Source organism: Chelmon rostratus, chromosome 12 (assembly GCF_017976325.1).
Source record: "Chelmon rostratus isolate fCheRos1 chromosome 12, fCheRos1.pri, whole genome shotgun sequence".
NCBI classification, from domain to species: Eukaryota; Metazoa; Chordata; class Actinopteri; order Chaetodontiformes; family Chaetodontidae; genus Chelmon; species Chelmon rostratus.
In genome coordinates, this window is record NC_055669.1 from 7,300,085 (window position 1) to 7,324,368 (window position 24,284).

At 44.2% G+C, this 24,284-nt stretch overlaps 1 protein-coding gene across 1 annotated transcript in view; it reads left to right on the top strand.

The window, feature by feature from the left end:
• The first annotated feature begins 5,062 nt into the window (after positions 1 to 5,062).
• The window catches only part of gpr158b (G protein-coupled receptor 158b), a 53,648-nt gene continuing 34,426 nt past the window's right edge, over positions 5,063 to 24,284 (top strand). Inside the window, exons 1-2 of the mRNA XM_041949750.1 lie at positions 5,063 to 5,904; positions 12,857 to 12,962. Coding sequence (XP_041805684.1) covers positions 5,063 to 5,904; positions 12,857 to 12,962 — 948 coding nt within the window. The remainder of the gene's footprint in view (positions 5,905 to 12,856; positions 12,963 to 24,284) is intronic.

The following is a 24,284-nucleotide window of genomic DNA, read 5'->3' on the forward strand; positions in this document are numbered from 1 at the left end:
GAACTGGGCCTGGGTCTTGGTGGAGGCTGACAGGGACAGCAGTGCCAGGCAAGGAATGTGCAGCTGAGCCAGAGCCAGACATGTACTGCCGAGAAAGTGCATCAAGATTCCTGTTGCTGTGTCCTGAGTGATACTTGATATTAAAGTCAAAGGCTGGCAGTTGGGCAGCCCATCAGTGCTCGGTGGCCCTTAGTTTAGCAGACTGGAGATAGCTCAATGGGTTGTTGTCCGTGTAGACAACGCACGTATGCCCCAGCAGATACTCCCGGAACTTCTCCGTCATGGCCCATTTAAGAGCAAGAAATTCCAGCTTCACAGAGCTGTTGTTGGACATGTTGCACTCAGTGGGCCGAAGACCCCTGCATGCATAAGCCACAGGTTTAACACCACTGTCTGTCTCCTGTGAAATGACGGCCCCCAGTCCGCTATGGCTGGCATTGATGAATGGGCACAAAAGGTCAGTATAGGTCAGCACAGGAGCTGAAACCAACCTGCCTGTAAAGCCTCAAAACTTTCCTCACACTGAGATGTCCAGGCAGCACCCAAAGCCTGACCTGACCCCTTCTTGGACTTGGTGCCTGCCAGCTCGGCCCCCAACTGGTGCAGAGGGCCTGCCAACTAGACCAAGGGGTGCACCGGTACCTCTGCTCTACTGGAACATCATTAAGCAGAGGTATGTCATGTGAGATGAGATTGGTACAGCCCAAGTCACTATCATGGGCTGAGAAGACAGAATGGACAGAATGAAGGACCTTACATCTGCCTGTTTCGGTTCCGCCAATGCAGACAGGTCAAGGTATTCTACCCTTTCTGGTACTTGGGTGGCAGCTGCTTGAGAAGAAACAGTAGCCATAGTGGACCTCACTTCAGTCACACCTGCGGGGAGACTAATGACCTGGGCAGCAGACTTGACACCAAGACCAGTCCGTGGGTACAGATGAATCTTTGCATCAGTGTCTCCTTTTTGGATGTCTTTTTGGCTGCTCTGTTTGACACCAGGCAGCTGGCAGTTTTGACAGTAAAGTCACACACACACATACACGCACACACACACACACACACACACACACACAGTATATACAGTATGTATATTATGATTTTTCTAGATATTTTTGTGCAGTGTAATACAACCCCTCACTGTTTCTATGCTTGTTTGTCTCTATTATTGCCAATTATTACATTTCCTTTTAGTGTTCATGTATATCATGTATCAAGATCAATACTTAACATATTACTTTTTCATTTCTTGCGTATGTGCTATCCCATCAGAAATCATATACTTAACATATTGCACAGCACATTTCATGTGTGATAAAGTCACATATGGACACATGAGGTTAATCACATGCTTTAAACAACATTTTCACATAAGAAGCATATGTAATTTTTGGACCCATGAGGAAAATTTCACATGTTTACATCTAGTTGCATGCAAGTTAATATTTGCATGTCTGTATTTACTTGTAAAGACATGTGTTACATAAATAACATGTATCAGAAAGCTTTTCTCCCAAAAATAATTTTAATTGGAAAACACTTTTCTCTAAATGTGCACTTGAATTGAAAATATTTAGGTCACTGTGTGATAAAACACGTAGCTTTACTCTTGTTCTTTTAGATTAAATATGTGTGGCAGCCATTTTAAGATAAGCAAATGCAAGACACTAATTGGGTCAGTAGGGTTCACTATGCTGGAGGTTATTGTCCTATATAGGTAGGAACCTTCGTCCATGCTGGATGGAGGAGAATATAGTTTTTGACCCTTTGCCAGGAGGGGGTATCGTTTTGTATCAAAGTTCATGGTTTGAAGTTATATCTACCGGTCATGGAGGTGAACCGTAAGGATGAGCAAATAGTACACCACAAAGCAAACAGAAGGCGGACTTTTAATTCATAAACACGACATGGCAGCATTACAGCAATCAACTATCCTCATTAGCCCGTTTGTGCAGCCCCTCAGTGGCTTTAGCTCAGGCTCAGCTGCTACAATATGTCTGACATCAACACAAGTGATCTGGTTCATTGTTTGTTTAGACATCATGGCTGTAAAGTTTTCATCTTCTCAATGTTTAAAGCTGGAGACGTGGACAGATGTCGCCTGCCCTCCAGCTCACACTGAAACTCACTCACTACTGCTGAGTCACACAATTTCCTTCATGAAAAGCTTAACCATCAGCTTTAAAAAAAAGGAGAAAAATTGTGCAAATGCATTTACAAACTCAAACCCAATTTAGTCCTTAAGCTTCCTCTATAGTGCATTTACTTACCAGTCTCTGCTCAGATGTTGTTAAGATTAACTGTGTTTAATTGTTCTGTTGTTGTTCTCGTTTATCTTTCTTGTTTGATTTTGCCCTGTTCAGGGTTCTGTTAAGAGGTTTATCACACTGTTGCTTTAAACAACATTTTCACATGGGATCACATTAGAAGCATAGGAAATTTTTGGACCCATGAGGCAAATTTCATGTTTACTTCTATTTGCATGCATGTTAATATTTGCATGTTTGTATTTACTTGTAAAGACATGTGTTACATAAATAAAATGTAATAAGCTGGATGTATCAAAAAGCTTTTCTCCCAGAAATAATTTTAGTGCAAAATGAATGAATTGGATGAATGAAATGAATTTACAAACTCGAACCCAATTCAGTCCTTAAGCTTCCTCTATAGTGCATTGACTTACCAGTCTCTGTTCAGATGTTGTTTAGATGAGCTGTGTTTAATTATTCTGTTGTTGTTCTTGTTTATCTTTCTAGCTTTCCGTGTTCAAGGTTTCTCTGCTCAAGTTGTGTGTTATCCAGGCAAATGTTTTTGGCCGAATGTAGAAATCTCTCTGTTTGGCCCCCTCAGGCAAACTCCGGTGAGAACATGGAGCTCTGACCAGGCTGTGATGCAAAAGAATTCTGTTCTAATAGAATTGTGTGTGTGCATGTGTGCGCATGTGTGTTTGTGTGGCCATATATTACTAATGTTGTGGGGACATTAAGTTTACACAATCAGACTGTAGGGACTCACTTATGGGGACAAAACACAACTCCCCATAATGTAAATCATTTAACAAGACTTGGGTTCAGGTTAGTCTATGTCAAGTCTATGTCATGTCCCCAAAAATGATGGAAACATGACTGAAAGACAGATACAGTGGTTTTTAAGTATGAGGTTTGCTAACTTCATGGGCAAAATTTGCTGTTGGGTCCTTTTGTGGTAGCTTTATTTTAAACCATTTTCTCTTGGAACAAGTTTCTTATGAGCACAGGACTCCTCTACAAGACAGGCCAGATAATCAGCAAATGTTGCAGGATTTGCCTTAGCTAAAATAAGTACTAGCAATTTGTTAGCAATACAAATTCCATACCATACATGTAAGTAATTAAATTACCAAAAGGCAGTTGGCACAATATGATCTGGGACTTTTGGAGCCCCCGTGGCTCTGGGGCCCCTGAGCAGGGCCCTGCTTTGCCTGTTACTGCTGTCCATCTGTCCAGCAGTAATTCTGACATCCGGTTAAACAGCACTTTGGAAGCTGGAGAAGACTCAAGCTTGCCCACACTGTAAGAAATTTTCCTGTTAAAAAAAAAAAAACATAGTAAAAAACTGGCAGCAGGGTTGCCATTATGTTACTGTAAAATTAACATGTTTTTGCTGTTGCTAAAATTTACATGGACTGTTTTTAAAATCACTTTCACAGCATTTTACCATTAACCTGTGTTTCCAAACACATTGTCAGTCTTTACAAAATCTACAGTATAATCACAACAAAATGTGCTTTGTGATGAAGAACAGAGCTAAATCACTGATTTTTCACCATGTAATTACAGTGTGAGAGAAAAACAAATCCACAGCCTCTTGTTGCAATAAACTTTTTCTTCTTTCTTGTATTTCATTTCTATATGACGGTATCTGTTTCATTCTGCTCTTTTCAGTTATGTTGTTTTAACTTCAACAGAGGACAGATCCCTCTTCCAGGATGGACAGACATATGATAAATGTTATGTGCAGGACAGACCAACATGGCAAAAGGACAATGGACAATCAGGCTGATAGAAGTGTAGCTTAGCCCACAATGTTAAAATCAGTGCTTGGCTCTGATGGGAAACCGTGAGGTTTAATAAAACCAGTGTAGTTTAAGGAAAGCGTGGTAATGCAGTGCCTTTATTTTTAGAGGTGTGAGTAAGCAGTTGGGAAAAACTGTAACGCTCATCATTTTGAAGTGGACTTTTTAATGGTTATGCATCCACATACTTTTGGCCACATACTATACACGGAAAAGCATTTTCAGTCTCACATGTGCGTGGTTGGTCTCATTCACACTATTCTTTTGTATTCTAATTCTAGATTCAGTCTAACTGACAGGTTGCTCCTCCATCCTCATCAGCGAGAGCCCTTCATCATCATCATCATCATCACTACCATCATCATGATCAACAACAACACCACCCTCGCGTTTCTTCCTACGGGCGCTACTTTCAGCACCGGACAGCTCCCGTCTTTCCCACGCTCCGCCCACCTCCGGCAGACTGGCAGTGAGAAACAACCACACACGCCGGTGGGCGACGCTTTAGGTGGCCTATTATGGTTTTATTGGGAGGGACGGAACTTCAAGAACAATTCGCTCCGTTCCTCGTCATCCTACTCCTCTCACATGGATTTCTCCGAGAAGGAGGAAGACGAGACCGTGAGCGCTCGGTCATTAGGACGCTTCATGTGAATGGATTGCGGTCCGGAGGAGAGTCAGTGTTGGGTTTTTTTTTAGGAGTTCGGGGGGCTGGGGGGTGTCTGTGCGGCTCTTTGGATCAGATGGTGCTTCTGTGAAAACGGAGAAGGGGAGAGGAAAAGTCTGCGTTTCCTCTGGCGCGGAAAGAAGATACGGAGGATGAGAAGTGGGGAGCCTTCATCGTCTCCAGCTCGATCGTGGCCATGAAATTGAGGACATTCCCTGCTGAGTGCTACTTAAAGTGTCTCTAATCCCGCGAAGCAGCGGAGGACAGAGCGTGGCTTTGGTTATGCTCGCCACACTTTGCCAAAGGTCCACGGTTTCTTCTCTGCGCCTGTGAAAAGGAACGACATGGCTCTCCTGGTCGTCCCGCTGCTCCTGCAAACGGGGCTGGTTTTGGGATCGAACTACGGTTACGTGGAGTGGTCGGATAATGACCGAGACGAGAAGAGCCCGCCAGTCTTCAGCACGCAAAACATCAACAGGGAGCAGGTTTATCACCCGACCTACTACTCGGTACCGGCCACCGAGCGCGCAGTGGTGGCGCACAAAATTGAGGAGGACCTGCCGAGGGTGGTGACCGCTTTCCTGCACACCGGGGACTCCTCGGCGCTGAAGCAGGTCAACTGCTCGCGGAGGTACGAGCTGAGCAGCCTGCGAGGCGGCCTGCACGTCGCCTCCCACTACTCCCTGCACAGCATCCTGGACACCGTGGCGCACGCCACAAACTTCCTGAATATGATCCTGCAGGCCAACAGGTCCAGGGAGCACACCCTGCGGAGGGACATCCACTGGTACCACGCGCTGGTCCAGAGCATCCTCGAGGGGGACCCCAAAATCCACAGGGCTGTGGTGACCTTCCACGCGGACGCGCCGACGCCGGGGCCCCACGTTTTCCTCCAGGCGACCAGAACCGAGAAAGAGGTGGTGCTGCAGGACCTGTCCAGCTCCGCGCACCGTCACCTGAAGAGCAGGAGCCCGGAGTCCGACTGGTTTAATGAGTTCAGGGACGGGAGGAGATCACACATGCACAGACGAGTCCCGGAGAGAGGGAGTTACCTCCTGGACAAAAACCAGATCAAGTGGTCGGCGCCGTACCTGGAGTGTGAACACGGCGCGTTTGTGCCTCACTGGCTTCTCACCTTGTCTGCTGGCTTCTACGGGCTGAAGAGCAACTCTGCGCCGGAGTTCAGGTGAGAGGAAGGGCGTGAAACAGAGAGGGAGGGAGGGAGGGAGAGAGGCAAAACATGCACTTTGTGTTTCCTAAGTTTTGTGATGGCACTTGTGGCCCTCAAATTTCATACGTATTAAGGTATTCCACACTTTCTAGGCTGCAGTATACTTGAACATTGAAACTCCAGCTCTTGAAATCACATCAGTCCAACAGTCAACCAGAACTAACCACATTTGACTGACAGTAATGCACCGTGGGATTTCATGTAAATATGGATCCTGATCAGCTGCAGCCTTGATGCAAGAAACAGATGGTGTGAAAGAGGCTTCAGAGACACAGGTAGACCTTTCTCATTTAATATGCTTGCCTGTCAAAGCCCAGCTGTGCATCTTTACCGCTGGCCCCACCATCTAATGAACACTGCAGCCTTTACAAGTGTGTTTGTTGGTGAAGGGATGTGCACACGCTGGTATTTGTGTGTGTGTGTGTGCATGTGGACAGCTGTTAGGTGCGTAAAATCACCTAAGGATCTCATACTTCAAGGCTGCAGTCCAAGACTGTCTCAAAAAGATCAATTCAATCATGAATAAACAATGAAAGATCACCAACTGCAATATGAAGCTGAATTTTTCAGGTGAACTAAACCTTGACATCCGTCTGAGTAGAGATGCATCACACACAATGATGTCCACTTCAATACCATCACATACGTCAGTTATAGACGTATGTTATAGAAAAGAGAGACGGTTCGTCCTTGGTGCCAAACACCGTCTCAATTTCTGGAGCCAAAATTCCACCACAAACTCACGCCCACGTCTACTTACACCTCCAGCAAAGTGTTTCTCAAAATCTACCTTAGCTGCAACTAGAGGATAAACAGGACAAATGGATGTGGGTGACATTTTGTTGGGATGACACATAAACGTTGCTCAGTGGTTTGTAGGCAGCAGTGTGTCGTGCCTGTGATTTAGGCCTCGGGTTGGCACTCATCCACCCTGTTGACGTGTCCCTGAGCAAAGTGCTGCATCACTACCTGCTCCGGGGACAGTCAGTCTTGGGTTATGGAACTCGTGACGTGGCCCGGAGCTGCTCTGGGCATTCCTGGGAGCTGTGCTGCGGTCAGTGTCACCGCTGCACAGCATCCAGGTGTGACGAGGATGACTGCGGAGTTAGCACAGAATCAGTCTGACCAGAATCATCATGGTCGTCAGCTGTAGCTCACATGGCAGGCGATGTACTGTGAAGAGAGACACTTCACATTTGAGTTGCTGGTCCGTTTCAGTTTGCTGCAACAGCTCGCATATTTCTGGCTTTGATGCTTTGTTTGTCTCAAAAACGAAGGATGTGGGATATTGCCTGTCGAAAACCATCAACATTGCAGTGACGAGGACGTGGAACTGGTTGAAATGGGAGATCTGCTTCTGTCAGTTGCCTTGAGCATCTGTTAATGTAAAGTTTCATTAAACGAATTCAGCGAATGAATTCATAATTAATCAACTGACTATTCAAGCTCAGCCAAGAGGCTTTTTCAGTGAGTGTTAAAACGATTGTGACATTTCACAAGTGACTGTGATTTGTCAGAGACAGGAAAGGAATATCTGAATGCTGCTTCTGCACTTTAAAACAATATACAAGTGTTGGCTGGCGTTTTGATGGCGGACATGGTATGTAATTATCAGAGCCATGTTTTTCATTCTTACAAAAACAAAACAAACCAGACAAACAGACTAAAGTAATGCAGTTTGACACTAAGCTTTTATCATGGAGATGAGTCCAGATGCAAACACACTTGCTATGTTTATATCTATAGCACTTTTCGGACTTTTATCCCATGTTGACCTAAAGTTGAAAAGTCATTCTTAAAAAGTCTCACCTTAAAAATAGTAGTTTGACAAAATTTCAACTCAAAGTTAACTCACTAGCTTTTTCCTGTTGTAAAAAAGGCTTAAAATGCTGTGGATGCAACCATAACATCCACTGAGTTCACATGTCAACATCTCCAAGACAGCTGAGAAAACTCTATCTGCTGATGAAGAGGAGGTCACATAGTGGATAACTCTTGAAAAAAAAGGAGTAGTAAGGGGACATTAATTTGGAATGATTTATCAAATTATTGTTTCCAACGTCTAGGACTGATGTAGTGTAATATAGCAACAGTTATGATGTCAGCAGAGGGAGCCAAGTTAGCAGAGAACATAAAGTGTTTGCTCAGGAGTGTGTCGTGTAGAGAGAAACACTCTGTAACTCAGTTGGCTGCAGCTGCAGAACTGGATGCATGCTGTTTTCCTCCTCACTCCACTTCTTGTAATCTGACTCGCGGTCTGCAACTTTTCTTCCACTCATTTCAGTCCTGTGATGACATTTCTAAAAATAGAAAGCTGGTTGGCTCTGTACAGAAAAGCGTAAGCTAGTGTAGATGATGGCGTCAGTTCCACCATGTCTTCTATTTTCTACCTCAAAGCAACCTCTTTCTCATCTCTTTTTCCTCTCTCACTGTACTTCCAGACCAAATTTTCAAACTCAGTGTACATGTAGAGAGGCCTCTAGTTTTTGTAAACCTGTTCAAAGTGGAAATGATCGTTGCAGGTTTGAAGCAGAGTCACGAGGCCGGGAGAGACCGACTGTGGCGAGGCACAGCAGGACACTGCTTAGTTTACATTTAGCAGAACTGTTAAAGGTGATGTGATTATTTCAGTCTACAGTGGAATCACAGCCGGCTTTAAAGTACAACAAATACCATTTTGATATATGCAAATTAGAAACAATATGATTTTGAGACATCGCAGTGGATAATACAAATGATCTTAGCTTAGCCCTCACCAACCTCACCTCGGGGTTGGATGATAAAGAAACAGCACTAAACAGCTAGAACAGTGTCCAGAGCTCATGAAGCTCTTGCAGCTTGCAGTTTTGCACAGTAGGTGGTGGAAACACTGAATGAATAATAAACATTTCTAACAAGCTTATCCCGTTCAGCAGAAAAGAGGGGAACACCTGCAGCACCACCTTGTGGAAAGCCATTTCTGACAGGAAAGAAAATGAAAAGTTCTGCATGATAAAAATAAAATACTCAATATTCAAAAGAGCAAGACTCTCATATAGACTTGTCATTTCACCTAGGAGGCCTTAGCCAAACATTTTGACACACCACAAAGCCTTCCATGCTTTTTCCACACTAGCAGCTTGGCTAAAGGGATAAAAATGTTTGGCCCACCAAAAAGAAAATCATTCAGGATGGATTGTAGTAACTTTGTTGATTCCTTACCTTTCCATCGAGCACCATCCTCAGATCCAAATTCTAATGTGGATACCAAAAGGTTGGGGTTAGTGTCAGGGAATACCAAATACCTGCAAAACTCATGACATTCCCATGAGCCTCAGCTGTAAGCCCTTGATGCTCAAGGCTAATGTTAGCATGCTAGCACGCTATAACCAGATAGTAAACAGAGTAAACATTATCTGCTTAACATCAGCATGCCACCTGACATGTCACATGTCATTCTGAGCATGTTAGCATGTTGACATTAGCAGTTAACTCACAACACTGTGTAAAGCCACACAGAGCCCACCTGCAGCACATTTCAGAAGCATCCCAGCGCTCCGCTCTGCAAGTTGTGCTAGGAAGCAAAGGAGCATTTATGATAAATGTTTGTTGAATTTTAGGAAAAACTGGCTTCAGCATTAATTAGCATTGACCTGAGATAGAGGCTAGCGATCTGTTATCTGTCTACACTTTGTTATCATTTGTTAGCCAAAAAACAGAGTGAGGTTAGTTGTTCTGGCAATGATTTAAATAAATTAAAGCTGCACAACCTGTTTCATTATATTTGACAATTCACGATAAAGTGATTTTGATTGAGGCTGATGATGATTTTAACACGATCGTAACCAACAACCACATCAGTCTTTATCCACGGTGCAGTTCTGCTTTGTGATGCTCCTACCTTACATACATCCACAGGTTCTCAGATGCTCTTCGTCCGTACCAAGCCTTGACCTATAAACACAGACTGGAGCGCGCGTGCGCGCGCACACACACACACACACACACACGTTCTGTCAGTCTAAGGTATCAACACCTTCGCCTCTGTCTCTTTCTCTCCGGTTGTGCATGAAGAGAGCCTGTAGCCAAAGCCTCTCTCCTTCGTTGTTTGTTCCACTTCCCAGCACACAGATGGAGGTAACGGGTGTCAGGCTCATCCACCCAACCACAGAGGAGAGAGAGAAAGACAAGGGATGGAGGACGCTTTTGAAATTTCAGCTTGTACGATGGTGGAGGAATTAGCGGGATAGTTTTGCAGGAGGGAGTGAGAGCGACAGTTGAGCTTTCCTTGGATCTACACAGCAAGCTATACGGCAACAGCTAAAGTAAACTTAGCTCTAATGCTGTATTGCAGTCACATCCCTGAACAGTATTTCACCTTATACACTTCACAGTGTGGATCTGTGATGGCTCACCGCTGCACAGGCCAGCAGTCTCCATGTATTGAACTTTAAAACTGCACCAACATCCCGCAGAGATGTTTGGGTTTACAAGCAGAGAGAAAACACGAGAATTTTTCTTACCTTTGGTGGGAAAACACCGTGTCTGCATTGTTGCTGAACACACAAAAGGCAGACAGCACACTGCATGTGTAATTACTGTTTTTAAAACTTTATATTGAACCACAAAATAAAGAAAGCTTCCACCAGACAGTGCAGTGGCCACAGTTAAACTAAACCAGCCAAGCCAGTGCCTTTAAGGATTTGTCTGGTGATATTCTGTCCTATTCTCAACAAATCCCATGAAAACACCCACACCCACAATGAACTGAGCCTTCTAACAAATACTGTCTGCGTAGCCAAACCTTGATATATCTTATTCCTCTGTGCCCCAGAGATTCACTGTTGTTCAGAATCTATTAAAAGCCACATTGGGCAACATGTTCCTTCATTACATGGGCACTGTAGTTTATTTTGAGTCAATCCCAAACACCCCATCTTGTGTACTCCTCGGAGCACCGAATTTTAAAAAAAACATCAATGAAGACATTATTTACTGCAAGTTTTCTAAAAATGACAGCGCCCTGCTGTTTTAGGAAATTACACTCAGCTGCTTGTTTAGTAGCTAAAACTGCTCCAGTCTTAAACACCCGCCCTGCAGTAAATTATCCCTCCATGGAGGTTATAATGTTCAGCCTTTGTTGAAATGGTTTCAGAGAGATGCTGCTGATTCAACTTTAGGATCACTTTGGAGGATGCAGTTTGTGGTGCTGTTCAATTATATTCACACGTGTTTCTATTATTTTGTCCACCCCATTTATATCAGTGTGGTGAGAAAGTAACAGAAACACCTCTCTAATGCTACACAGTCCAGCACATCCAGCAGAAATTCATTTGTTTCTGGGCACCTGCTGCATTAAAGTCCAATATTGACTGTCTTTTTAGCTCTGTTTTGGTCTCCACCACCTCCTGAGGAAAATACCTGACTCTTTTCCTGCTAAATGCTCCGCTTTGCTTACCAGTTAGTAGCTGCCTTTGTCTGTTGGGCAGGTAGTGTACAGTGGGTTTATCAGAGCCTTTTCACTAAAAACAGCTTGGCCTCACCAGAACGATTTCAGCCAGTTGGCAAACACTCAGAACAGCTCCAGAGTCAGCTCCAGAGTCACCAGAGTCTGATCCAGAGTCTGATCCAGAGTGTGCTCAAGAGTCTGCTCCAGAGTCAGTTTCAGAGTCAGTAGAGTCAGCTCCAGAGTCAGTACCAGGGTCTGCTCCAGAGTCTGATTCAGAGTCAGGTCCAGGGTCAGCTCCAGAGTCAGCTCCAGGATCAGCTCCAGAGTCATCTCCAGAGTCAGCTCCAGGATCAGCTCCAGAGTCATCTCCAGAGTCAGCTCCAGAGTCAGCTCCAGGATCAGCTCCAGAGTCATCTCCAGAGTCAGCTCCAGGATCAGCTCCAGAGTCATCTCCAGAGTCAGCCAGAGTCTGATCCGGAGTCAGCTCCAGAGTCTGCTCCAGAGACTGCTTCAGGGTCAGCTCCAGAGTAAGCTCCAGAGTCTGCTCCAGAGTCTGATTCAGGGACTGCTCCAGAGTCTGCTCCAGAGTCAGCTCGAGAGTCTGCAGTCATGATACAGGCCCATAACCTCACACCATTAGCATCACTCAAATGCTGGCTTGTGAAGACTGATAAATGATCTTTAGTTAAATTAGGGCTATTAGTAGTTTGGCATATAGTATGAGAGAGGAAAGCCAGAGGTTGAGAGTGAAGAGAATGATGATGAAATGTAAAAACAAGCTGTTCTTTCTTTTTAGAGGAAACTTTTGTTTTATTAAAGAAGTGAGGAGAGAGCTGCAGACAGCTTAATGTTCTGGTGTGTCCTTTTCCGGCCAAAACAATATAACCTTTAAACCGAGTGCATCTCTCAGTGCATGTCTGGCAAGAAAGAGCATAACCTTGTAGAGCAAGTATTTATTAAAGCTCCAACCTTGCTTCTGTTTCTTTTTCTCTTCACCTTTATCTCCCTCCCTCTCTTCATTTTTCACACTTTATCACTCCTATCACTCTTAATTTCAATCTATTTCACTCATTCCTCTCTGTTACCACCCCCGTTACCCTGCTTCTTCCTTCCTCGACCTCACCTCCCCTGAGCATCACTCTTCCTGTTCTTTTTAATTTTCTTCTCTTTCATTCTGGCCTTCTCCACCTCTGCTCCCTCCTCCTCTCTCCTCCTCCCTCCTCTCCCTCACGCTGATTTGCTTTACCTGCTGCAACTTTGTCAACTCTTCCCCTGCCTTTGCTTTTCTCTCTTGTCTTACATTCCCTTCTATTTTGCCTTACTTATATTCCCATTAAATAATCTTCTTTTCTTTATCATTTATCCCATCTATTATTTCTGTATCACTTTACTCTAACTCTACTCATCACCCCGTCACCATCCTCTTTCCTCCCCGCCTTCCTTCTTCTCCACATTTCCTCCCTTCTGTCCCTCTGGCAGGGGTGTCGTTCGTGTGGACGTGAACCTGCAGGATGTGGACATCGACCAGTGCTCCACCAGTGGCTGGTTCGCTGGGACTCACCGCTGTAATCTCACCAGTATGGAAGTGAGTCTGCTCTATAGTATATCTGTTTTTATCGTGATCACGATCAATCAGCAATAACAGGAAATGATCTAGTTTTCACTTCACTTGTCTATTTTGTCATGCAATCGTTCGTTCACCCACACATCCTCCAGTCTGCTCAGTATTTCCTTAAAATCAGGCGCTGCGATCAAAGCAAATATAAGAGTAAAGGCTTGAAAGAGGCATTTGACAAGAGAAGAGCCTCTCCTGTTGTATTAGTGCTGTTCACCACTTCCTCTCACAAGCATGTCCCATATCAGAGTGTCCCTGACCCCACTGTAAGGCTCCCTGGTTGAGAGCGTCAGCTAACTGAGCAACGCTGAAAGAGTAAAGCTGCCCGTTCACTCAGCCTCAGTGGCTGTAACGTGATATCTACGGAGCGCCTCAAAGGAAAGACGTCTCAACGAGACCAGCAGGATGCAGCCATGATAGCAGCTCCGAGGCTGCACTTAGGCGCAGCAGTGCTTTGAGCTAAATGCAAATGTCTGTATGCTATATGGAAATGTTAGCCTCATGGTGGCGCTAGAAGAAAAGTCAGGGGATGCCCACTAAAAGTAGGTTAAATCTTCTGCCCGTACAAAACTTCATGGCAAGCCACCCCATAGCTGAAGATATTTCAGTTTGGACCAGCATGGTGGACTGACTGGAGCCCCAGAGCTAAAATGTCACACACCTGAAAAGTTGTCCATAGACTTCAGCAATGGTCCCTGTCCATAATGATGTAAACATGGCATGGCATGGTGTTTTTACCTGTGTGTGACCGCTGCGATGGAACCAGCATCATGCTAGTGTCTGTTAGAGCGTCTGTGTGCTGTGTGTGTGTGTGTGTGTGTGTGTGTGTGTGTGTGTGTGTCTTTGTCAGTGCCTGGTCTCGTCTGTGCCTTTGCTGCCTTGCTCATGTCGGTGCCAGTGCGTTAGTTTTATGTGATGTATTGCAGGAAGCCTCTCTGGCTCCGGCAGGGGAGAGTAGCTGCTCAGGCTTGCATGGCATGTCGCTGGCCATATGATGTATAATAAATGCAGTGTAATGGATTGCTGCAAGATGTGGTGAATAATTGACCATGCTCTTTGTCTGTGTGCCCCCCCCCCCTCTCAGTCTGTCGTGGGGGGCGGGGCGGGGGAGGACCTACAGAGGAGACACAGGAGGTCTCCATGTTCTTCTTGATCTGTTGCTCTGTTTCTTCTGCATTGTTCCAGCTTTATAAGCAACTCTCTTGTGACTGATGTCTGGTAAAATCTGAGTAGTGCTGATTATAGCTCTGTAATTCCTCTGTTCAGATCTGTGTTGGCTGTATGTGCAGATGGTGTGTGTGTGTGTGTGTGTGTGTGTGTGTGTGTGTGTGTGTGTGGCGTTGCAGCAGTGGGCAGAGGCAGCCTTGCAGTTATCGTCCAGCCTGTCCATTTAAGACCACTTTCATGGAAATGCTTTGAATTTCCCAAGGTGTCTCCTTTAAGTATGTGAAAGCATACATATTTTTGTTCATATTTAAGTGCATACAATTGTACCTCCTAGTCTCTGTGCAAACATTTGCTTTTAAACTGCTTGTGTTCTGTAATCAAAATGAACCAGGACATTTTCATCGCATCATTACCGAGCTTACCACTCGTTACGCTCGTCTTCTGATGATTCTCCTTAAACGGCGGCAGTGAGTGACTCAGTGCCATCTTGAATCAGCAGTGTTATTTGTCTCTCACTGTTTCACATGTAGGATTGTTGGAAGCAGGAATTAAGACCTTGAAAACGGCTCAGAATTAAAACTGTGAATTACATTACAAATGTTTTGTTAGAGGGGACAAGTATTGACCATGAAACTCGATTTCTAACAATGTCATCTTGTCCTTCTATGGATGATTACATTTTGTAAGTAAATCAACAATAGGAATTGATGTTACTTGTAGAATAAATTCAGATACATTACAGCTGCCCACTGTATGTGTAAACAGAGAGGGAGTGGGGTCTTTCATGGCCAGGGGATCACCAATGCGTTTTGATCCATCATCTTAGGACCATGAATGAGTCAAATTTAATGGCGGTCCATCCAGAAGTTATCGAGACGTTTCGCTCTGAACTGATGTGGTGGACCAACTGGCGGGCCAATATATCCACACCGACACATAAAACCCATTCAAGTAAAACGTTGTCTCAGGCAAAACTGCTTCCATCACCTTTGATCTCTGAGGATGTGGCGAGGCGTGAGGGTGGACAGTTCGCTGATGGGGTTTTAGCTTCTGTAATATGACTGTCAGTTCAATCACTTACATAACGAGAGGTGAGAATCATATCACCGTGGTATCAGGGGGAGTGATGAAGAGTTGTCATGATCTTGAAAAAGGGAGTGAATGGACTAAATGCGACTTAACAACTGGAAATTAGCCTTTATGTTCATATTATATGGATTATTCAGAATGTTTGTTGAGAAACAGTCTATAGCCCCTGTTGGTGAGTCTGTTTAAACGTATTATTGCAGTGCTTTATTTGTTTCACCGTGCCATTTGTCATTTTGTGTTATTTCTCTGTGAATGGTTCACTCTTTTCGTTCCTTTCCCCAGCTGCTGTTCAGCCAGCCCATTGCTCACACTTTGGTGAAGTACTTTTGGGGCTTCACCTCAATGTTCTCGTTCAAATCAAAGTGGGTGGAACTTCCAGGAAGTGAGATTTTGGCACTAATATAGTATCTCAGTACCCCACACTCAACATACTATATTAAGGTAAAACTTTAATAAAAACAAAAGAAAGTTTGTTTGTTTTTTAGCTTGCTAGCACAGGCCAAGTGGAAAAGAACTGTTTTTTGTCCCCATTAGAAAACAGTTCATTTCTAAATCTTGCTAAATACATTTTTTGGGAAATGGGCTGTGGAAAGTCAATGTGAGGCTCATTGCTTTCCCCATCAAGTACGAACACACCCTGAGGCTCCGTCTCAGAGAGGAACATAATAAGGAGACGGTCTCTAGTAATGTGACGGAGCATCATGTGTTCTGCAGAGTGTGCAGGCTATCACCACAGCAGCTCCCTTCTCATTGTTGCCACGATGTTCAGTCAGTTTGTAGCTGAACGACTTTAATGTCAACAATCAGCAGTTTTTCTCCTCTGTTTATTCTGTGTAATGGTGAATAGCCTGTTTTTACCAGCGTGTCTTGTTTTTGTTATGAAGGCGGTAATGAAACCTGAGGAGGTTTGCTCTGGCAATGGCTCTGCCTTTTTCTTTGCCACTCGGGGGCAACACAAAAAGCTGTAAACACAAAAATGTTAGCAGGCAGTTGTTTATTTACACATCCAGAACCCTGAGAAAAATATTTGTCTTTTTCGCTTGCAAGTCGCAGCAATACATTCACCTGCCTCTCTTTATATATGTAAAACCCCTAACCCTGATCCCTAAGCCTGATCCCTAACCCTGATCCCTAACCCCCTAAATTATAAGCAGCCCCTTTCACGTTACACATTTGATTCAGTGTTAATATAAAACACACTGATTAGTGAATGTTTAAGACTCTCTAAGTTCCTAAGTGAACTTGAGTGAAGATTAACTGAAAAAAAAAAAAAAAACAATTTTGGCATGAAAACCAACTTAGCTGGTTCCAATGAGGGGCGCTCACAAAGTGCCAACGAGACCATTTAACTATGAGTTGTGGATTAAATTGGCTGTATACGGTTGAGCATCCTTTCGCTCAGCTACATGAGCTTCTTCTTCTTCTTCTTCTTCTTCTTCTTCTTCTTCTTCTTCTTCTTCTTCTTCTTGGCCTTCTTTCTGGTCTGCCCAGATACAGCAGGGCCGTGGAGGACGGTAGGATGTGTCACCGTGAACCAAATACAAGACTTCATGCATTATGGATAGTCAGTCGTAGGGGAAGCATCTTACATAAGGAGCCACTGCTTATATAATTAGACGAGGACTTGAGGAATGATTATTGCGTGTGATTTGCCACCGGATGCGTCCGAGTATGTTTGCGTGTTGCTTTTCTTTGTGTGTGCTTTTTAAATGTAAGGAAGCATCGATGTGTGTGCAGTATATTTGCATATACATGTCTCTCTCTCTCTGTGTGTGTGTGTGTTGTCTCTCTCTCCATCCTGTGAAACGTGCCGCTAGAGATAAAGGGCTTCAAAGGCAGAGCTCTGCTAATGAGTGTAAACTGCTGTGACAGCCAAGGAGGGTTACCCCCTCTGTCTCTCCTCTCGCTTCTTTCTTCTCAATCAGCTACACCTCCTCTTCTCCTTTCCCCACGCTCTCTGTTTCCATGGCTTTTCACTCCGCCAAATTTTGCTCTGTCTTTGGCACTCCCTCTTCATCTCTCTCTTGCACCCTTGTTTTCCTGTTTTGCCTTTTCCATCACCCTTGCCCCCCGTCTCTCTGTCTCCATTTTCTTGAAGCCAATTAACTCCTCCGAGGAGGGCAAAAAGACAAGCCAGAAATGATGCCTCCATCTGTCAACATGCCATTCTCTGCTTTCTGCCAGCCTAATTATTTGACCTAACCACGTTATAGTTAAGAGGCACTCCTCGCCTCCTTCTACTACTTGAAGTCCGGCAGTAAAGTCCTCCTCGGCATAAATCGGTGACCTCGGCTGTTATCATTGCAACCTCCTCGCACCTCACGCCTAAATTTGTGGATTTACCTCCATGCAGATACAGAAACCACAATCTGACAAAGACGAAAGCAGCAATACCATGACTTCTCGCTGCAGCTCAGCTACAATCCGTAGCAATGTGTGAGTCCCTTTATTCTGAAAAATTAATTGCCCGGACACATGTGGCCCCTTTGCTGCCCCGCCGCAAGAAACCAGGCTGGCTCTGCAGTCTCACGCAGTACGAGGTGAAAAAAAGGACATAAATTAAATATTTGTCCCTGCCTCGCTGGTGTGTCTTTGCAATCCTTATCGTCTCTGGCACATTGCAGAGAAAGAAGGGGATTTAAACTTCAAAAGTCTTAAAGTCAGTAAAAATACTGTATGTAAGGAACAGGATACCCAGCTGAATAAGACTGCAAAAAAAAAAAAAAAAGTCTGTGCAGGATGCTAGCAGTAATGGATATTTAGGTAGAAGGAATATGCTGGATTTGGGGTTTCTTCTTAGATATGTCATTCTGCATTTGTCAGGAAAGCAGACGCTGGCGAGACCTGTTTTTACCCGCCTTATCTCTAGCAGGTAAAAAAGGTGACTTGAGGAGCGCAGGAGATAGAAAATAACCTGTTCTGCTCTGTCTTTTCCTGTTTCACTTCTCCTCTCTCTGTTTTATTCTGCTAGAGGCTCTCCATCGCTCCTCGGGGAGTTTGAAGCTCTACAGCTAAAGCTGGGTTGAAGTGTTTCAAGACTCGGTGCATGTGTACACCAACTGTACACCAGCTGGCCTTGCATGCATGTGTGTGTGTTTAAGTATTTCTTTTTCTCTTTTTCATGATCAAAGAGACTGTTAGGGTTTGTATTTTAAGATGCATTTGCAAAAATGCATTTAAAAAGGTCAAACCAAGGCGAATAAACCCCCAATTTAATGAAGCGAGCTTTACTCTACAGCTGTGGAAATGTAAGAGGCTTTTGGTGCATTCAGCTATATCCAGTGTTCAAAAACACGCTTCTCTCCTGTGGGCTGCAGGGAACATACATAACAGAGCATGAATTCACATTGTCACTCACCATACAGCACCGTATCCATTAAAACCCATTTCCACCTGGAGTGATCCTGTACACCTCCTGTACGACTGACTCCATGACTCCGGGCCCACTCATGTAAAACGTGGCACTGCAAAGTGTCTGGTGTGAAAGCATCACACAAAAGGTTATGATTCAAGTTCGTGGGTCACTTTGGCATAAATCTTAAATCATAAGTCTTTCTTACACTGTACATGTTGGTGGCTAATGGGGGTCGAAGCAAAGTCCAGGTTATTAAACGCAGCCCGATGTGGAGAAACTGCAACACACCTTCGGAGTGGTAGTCGCTCACTGAACACAATGTTTATCATGAGAATTTCGTTGCTGGACCTTTGTCAATATGAAAACCACATTAATAATGTAACACCACACATAGTAGTTTAGAGTCACACCTCACGGTAACTCAGTCGTTTTCGATATTGGTGCAGTGACCAAAAACGCTTTTATTAAAAAGGGAATTTTGCAGTGGCTTTCCATCCTTTAATGAAACATCCAGCAGAACAATACTGCAAGAGAATGGCCAGGGAATTCTTAATGTCTGACAGTGTTTACTGGCCTCAGGTTTTACTCTGAAAAGACAAGAAGGTCCTGATCTGAATTGAAATGTGACACTGCTAAATGCATCACACATTAGACTATTGCTAGGAAACCAAGGTGTTGTAGAGTCTGAGCAGGATACATGATGGCATGGATTATTTTTCACTAATGAAATTTCAATTAAGAAAATCTTAAAGGGGAATTACGTCAAATTAACACATCAAAATGACTTAACTAGACGTGGGTCGTAAAGTGTCTCTGTATTTTCTCAGAAGCTGGAGGTATGAAGTTTGAAAGAGATGGCGGGGGGCATTAGGCCTTAATGAGCTCCCTCTTTCGTTCCGTAGTTGCTCCTCCAGGTTTTATTTTTCCTGGACTTCAGCTGGTGCAGTTTTTTGGTACAATCTGATTCCACTGGATGCACAAAGCCCAGCCATCACGGTCACCTCCGCCTCACTCCTGTGACGATACTCTTCTTTTTTCTGTGTTTGACTGATTCTGAGGTTGTTAAACCAGAAGATACCATATAGCACAAGGAATGTCCCAATCCTTTTCTGATCAGCTTTGGGTCACTGACAGCAGCTCTTGACCCAAACCAGGAACTGAAACACAGGAAATCTTGACCTCATCTGTTTTGATTTTGACCACTCTTACTTGGACTCATCTCTTACAAGTCCCCCACCTTTCAAATTACGACTAAGCTGCTAATAAATAGCCGGAATGGTAATTTAATATCTGCTTTCCGGACACTTGCTTAACTCAAAGATATACCATAAAACTACTGGTAGTCTGTGCATAATATGCTCTGCAGTATTTTCTGGCCAGCATATTTCCTCTTTGATCTTTAATTAGGTTGATGACGCACGCATTGTGGCAAAAAGTGAGCAAGGAGAGCGGAAGGACAAGGAAGCATATAGCATGGAGAGGAGGACGAGACAGGGAGGGAGGGACGAGGAGTGACAGCAGAGAGGGACAGGCGTCAGGGAGGATTCATCCTCCACAGAGAAACACCATTCACTCTCTAATCTGTTGCCTGCAGCTCAGCGGCTGCCACGGTAAAATGTAAGAGCCTGTCAAGTCGGCAGCGGCAGTTGGATCTTAATTGAGTGAGGCCTCCCAGTCGAGTCCATGCAGGGAGCTGGGGACCACCCACCCAGATGTCTGTGTGGGAAAGCTGAGGGTTCATCTCGTAAGTCTTAAAACGCCAGGCGAGACTTACATTTCACTCCCGACGGCTGCGCAGCCAATCAGTGGAAGCATTTTAAACATTTTTCCCCTTTAACTACCTTAAATATGAATCACAGCTCCGGATTTCTCAATTCACAACCCCATCACTCCTGCTCAACTAATGTCCTCAAAGGATGCGGGGAGACCGACACTTAGCTCAGCCGTGGTGACTCCATCTCCAGTCACAGCACTGTAGCCGCCACAAGCCACCGATCAATAACCCAGCATATGTGGCAGTTTTTGCCTCCCAACACTGATGGAGAAATTCCAGACAGGCTTAAGTCCAAGGTCTCCTCTCCTCAGACATCCACTGTTTCAGTGGCTGGTCGTCTTGTGAAACAGCAGCAGGCAGATTCCCTGCCCAGGGGACAGAGTGATTGTAATGCTTTTAGGGTTTAATGCTTTCAGTGTATTTATAGATCTCTGAGGGACGCAGAGTGCCTCTTCTCTCTCTCTCCCTCTCCCGCCTTTTCTCTCTTGCCAGCTCCCATCTTGGTGTCGTGTTCACAGCTTTTTATCAAGTAGCGCGGCGTGAAAACTGAAACAGGTACCGCCGGCCGCAGTCCAAACATGAGGGGCCTCCGTGTGAAAGTTGCAGATAACTCATTTTCAGCCCGTGGAGGAATTGTTTTTACTCGCATGAAAAGGATGTTTTGCACGTTGTATCGAGCTCTGTTGTTGTGTTTGGACTTGGAATAGCCAGTGCTAGCTGGGTCTTATGGGGCTGTTCAGTTATGACTGATGTTCTGATATTTGTGGAGATTAAGTTTGAACATCAGTTCCCAAACTTTGTCAAGGGGGATGTCGTCCTAAAAGTCCTGAAAACAGCTGGGTCTAATTTATAATATGTATTTTTCCTGTGAAAAATGGAGACGTTTCTGCCTAGGCCACAGTGGAAATTAAATGCAGAACAATTAAAAAACATAATTGAGGCATTAGTCTTCATGTGGAATCAAAGAGCAACAGCTTCCTTTCAGACTCATCACCTTATGGTGACATTCATCAGTTACAGAGAGAAAAATATGGCAATGAGAATGGCGACACCTGTGGATGAGGTTAGTTATGTGGTTGTTGCAGGTCCACTAACAAAGCAATCATCATCATCATCTTTAATCATCATATTTCTTCGATTGTTGGGAAAAATGCGTAGTTAACCGCTCATAGCAACCTCCACTGCACCGTCACACACGACTGATTGTGAGGGCAAAACAAAACTAAATAACCTAACAGAAGTGGGATAAGGTGAACCCAATGTCAGGCTAAATGAAGGAGAGGAAACAGAACTGTTATTCAGAGTTAGGTTAATATCACAGGCTCTGTAATAAAATGTCCCCTCCCCAGGGAAGCCTTCTGAAAATATAGGTGTTTTGCACTTCCCGTGATTGACAACGCAACCTTGGCCCCTGCCAGTCAAGTGTGATGAAAAAAAAAAAAAAAGCAGAATTAAAAGCCCCCACTGCATCCAAAGTAAGGTGCAATTATAAAACACTTTCACACTTTCAGCCTGCGGTCTGATGAAGGTGATCCATCAAACTGAGACACGTCAAACGACCGTTTCATTCCGCTTTCATGGTGGCTGAGGAAAAACGAGGCTGGCCTTGGCACCGTTATACTCCCTGCCTTTAGATATGTGTGTGTGTGTGTAGGTGCATGCGTGTGGGTGCTGTTGTGTGTATGTGCTTGCGTGTGTTCCTGCGTGAGTGTGTTTAATTTTGCTGAAAAAAGCAGCGCTGGTGATAGACGACATACGGAGCGGGGTGCTAGTGAGGCAGTTCAGGGGTGCGGGGTGACATTAATCTAGTTTTGATGGTCCTTGTCAATCTCCTGTGTGACATGTGTGTTGTCTGTATGAGACGCCTGGGATCTGTGCTCAATCTAGTTTTGAGAGATGTATGGGCTCAAGTTGTGGAGGACGATTGGAAACAACAATGTTGCTCCTCTCGTTCAAGGTTGAAATTAGTTAGAGGCTTATTTATTTTACACTCTCATTTGCTGTGCATTAAAATGCACTCGGGAACCAAGAGCTGCCTCTGCCACGGCAGCACAGACAGGTTTAATAAATGCAACAATTTGGATGCACGGAGTCCAATAAAGGTCTAAAATAAGCATCATATTTCATCCTAGCCCACCTCACTGTCCCTGGGTATGTCTTATCTTAATGATTCTCCACTTCCTTTGGAGTAAGCAGAAAATAAGTCCACAACAAATGCTGCTGGTGAACTGCATTAGTGTGCATGTGTGTGTGCGTGAGTGTGTGTGGCAGGTTGGTAGGACTGTCTATCTATCTATCTATCTATCTATCTATCTATCTATCTATCTATCTATCTATCTTCGTCTCACATGTTTTCGGCTCGGCAGATGTTGAAAGTTTCAAAGTTGGACTCCAACTGTGTTCGTGGCCCTCAGGGAGGCTGAGTCCTCGGCTCGCCACCTGCTCCTCCAGTCAGAGGTAGAATCGACCTGGCCGAGACCCAGATTCGTTCTGGGTTGGAGGAATGAAAAAATGATCAGGCTCTGGCTCAAAGCAGTGACCCCTTCCTGTGTTTTGTAGACTTTAATTTCACAGGTATGCTTATCTCCTGAGACAGAATACGCAGAATGTAAACACACACACACACGTACACACACACACACACACTGGCTCTGATTTTCTGTCCTTTAAACTTGCTAAAATCCAGGTTTTGCATGCAAACTGTGATTTAACAAACAAGTGAGCTTAGCATGGAAATGACACGTTTGGATAAAAACTCTCAATGCTGTTGTGAGATTTAGTAACTCAAAGCTGCATCATGGTGGTTGCTGTAGCAGCATCCCATGTATACTGTAACTGTTTGGACGTCTGAACCCCCAAACCCCGGTATATGTGTGCCCAGCTTCCTCTGCACTATGCACTCATGATGTTATGGCAGTTTTCAATTTTGCTCTTTAATTTCTATTCCTGACTTTCTGGCGGGAGAAGTCACCATACGGATACTTTATTAGCATAAATAAAGTGAATCTGCCCTCCTCTCTTAGGGAGAATGAGATGCTCTCATCTATGCAGAACTATTTATAGCCACACCAGCAACATGGCTTAAAATTTCAGTATGTTGGTCCACCACTTTGGTCCAGACTGAGATAAAAATTCAATGAATGGGCATGCATGCCCATTCATGTGTTCAGTGCTAATCAGCAAACGTTAGCGTGCTGACACGCTAAACTAGGATGAGGTGAACATGGTACATTTTACCCACTAATGAGCATGTTAACGTTGTCATTGTGAACATGTTAGCGTGATGCATTTAGCTGAAAGTGCTGCCTCTCAGAGCTTCGAGTGTGGCTGCAGACACTTAGTCGTGATTTATTATGGCTCATAAGATGGGTTTCTTGTAAGTTAAAATGTTCCCACTGCAGGTTAAAGCCACTGGGCAAATAAAATAATGTGGAATTACAGTAAATGGTGATGGATTATGCTACCGTAACAGCTGTTCAGTGGTTCGTATTTGGAGCTTTTTGCAGTCATGAAAAAGCAACAGATATCTCCCAAGCTTGCCATAAAATTCTCTTGAATATCTTCTCTTGCTTTGTGGTTGATTATAGTGTGCAGAATCATGTTTTTCATAAAAAGACATACTGCACAGTAGCTTCACAACGGCTGTATGTGAATGTAAAACACAATCAGTCAGACTGGATCTTTCTAGTGAAGGCCACTGATGACACTTATTCCTCTTAAGGCCATTAGCCTTGGATTTCCGTTATTACAAGGACGGGCTGGAAATAAAGAGGCAGAAATGTTCAAGAAGGATTCCTAGCTATTGATAGAAAACAGCTGAAACACACACTGAGCACACACTCATACGATCACTATGCTCATATTTTTCTTTTTCTTTTCTTTTCTTTTTCTTTTTCTTTTTTTTTTT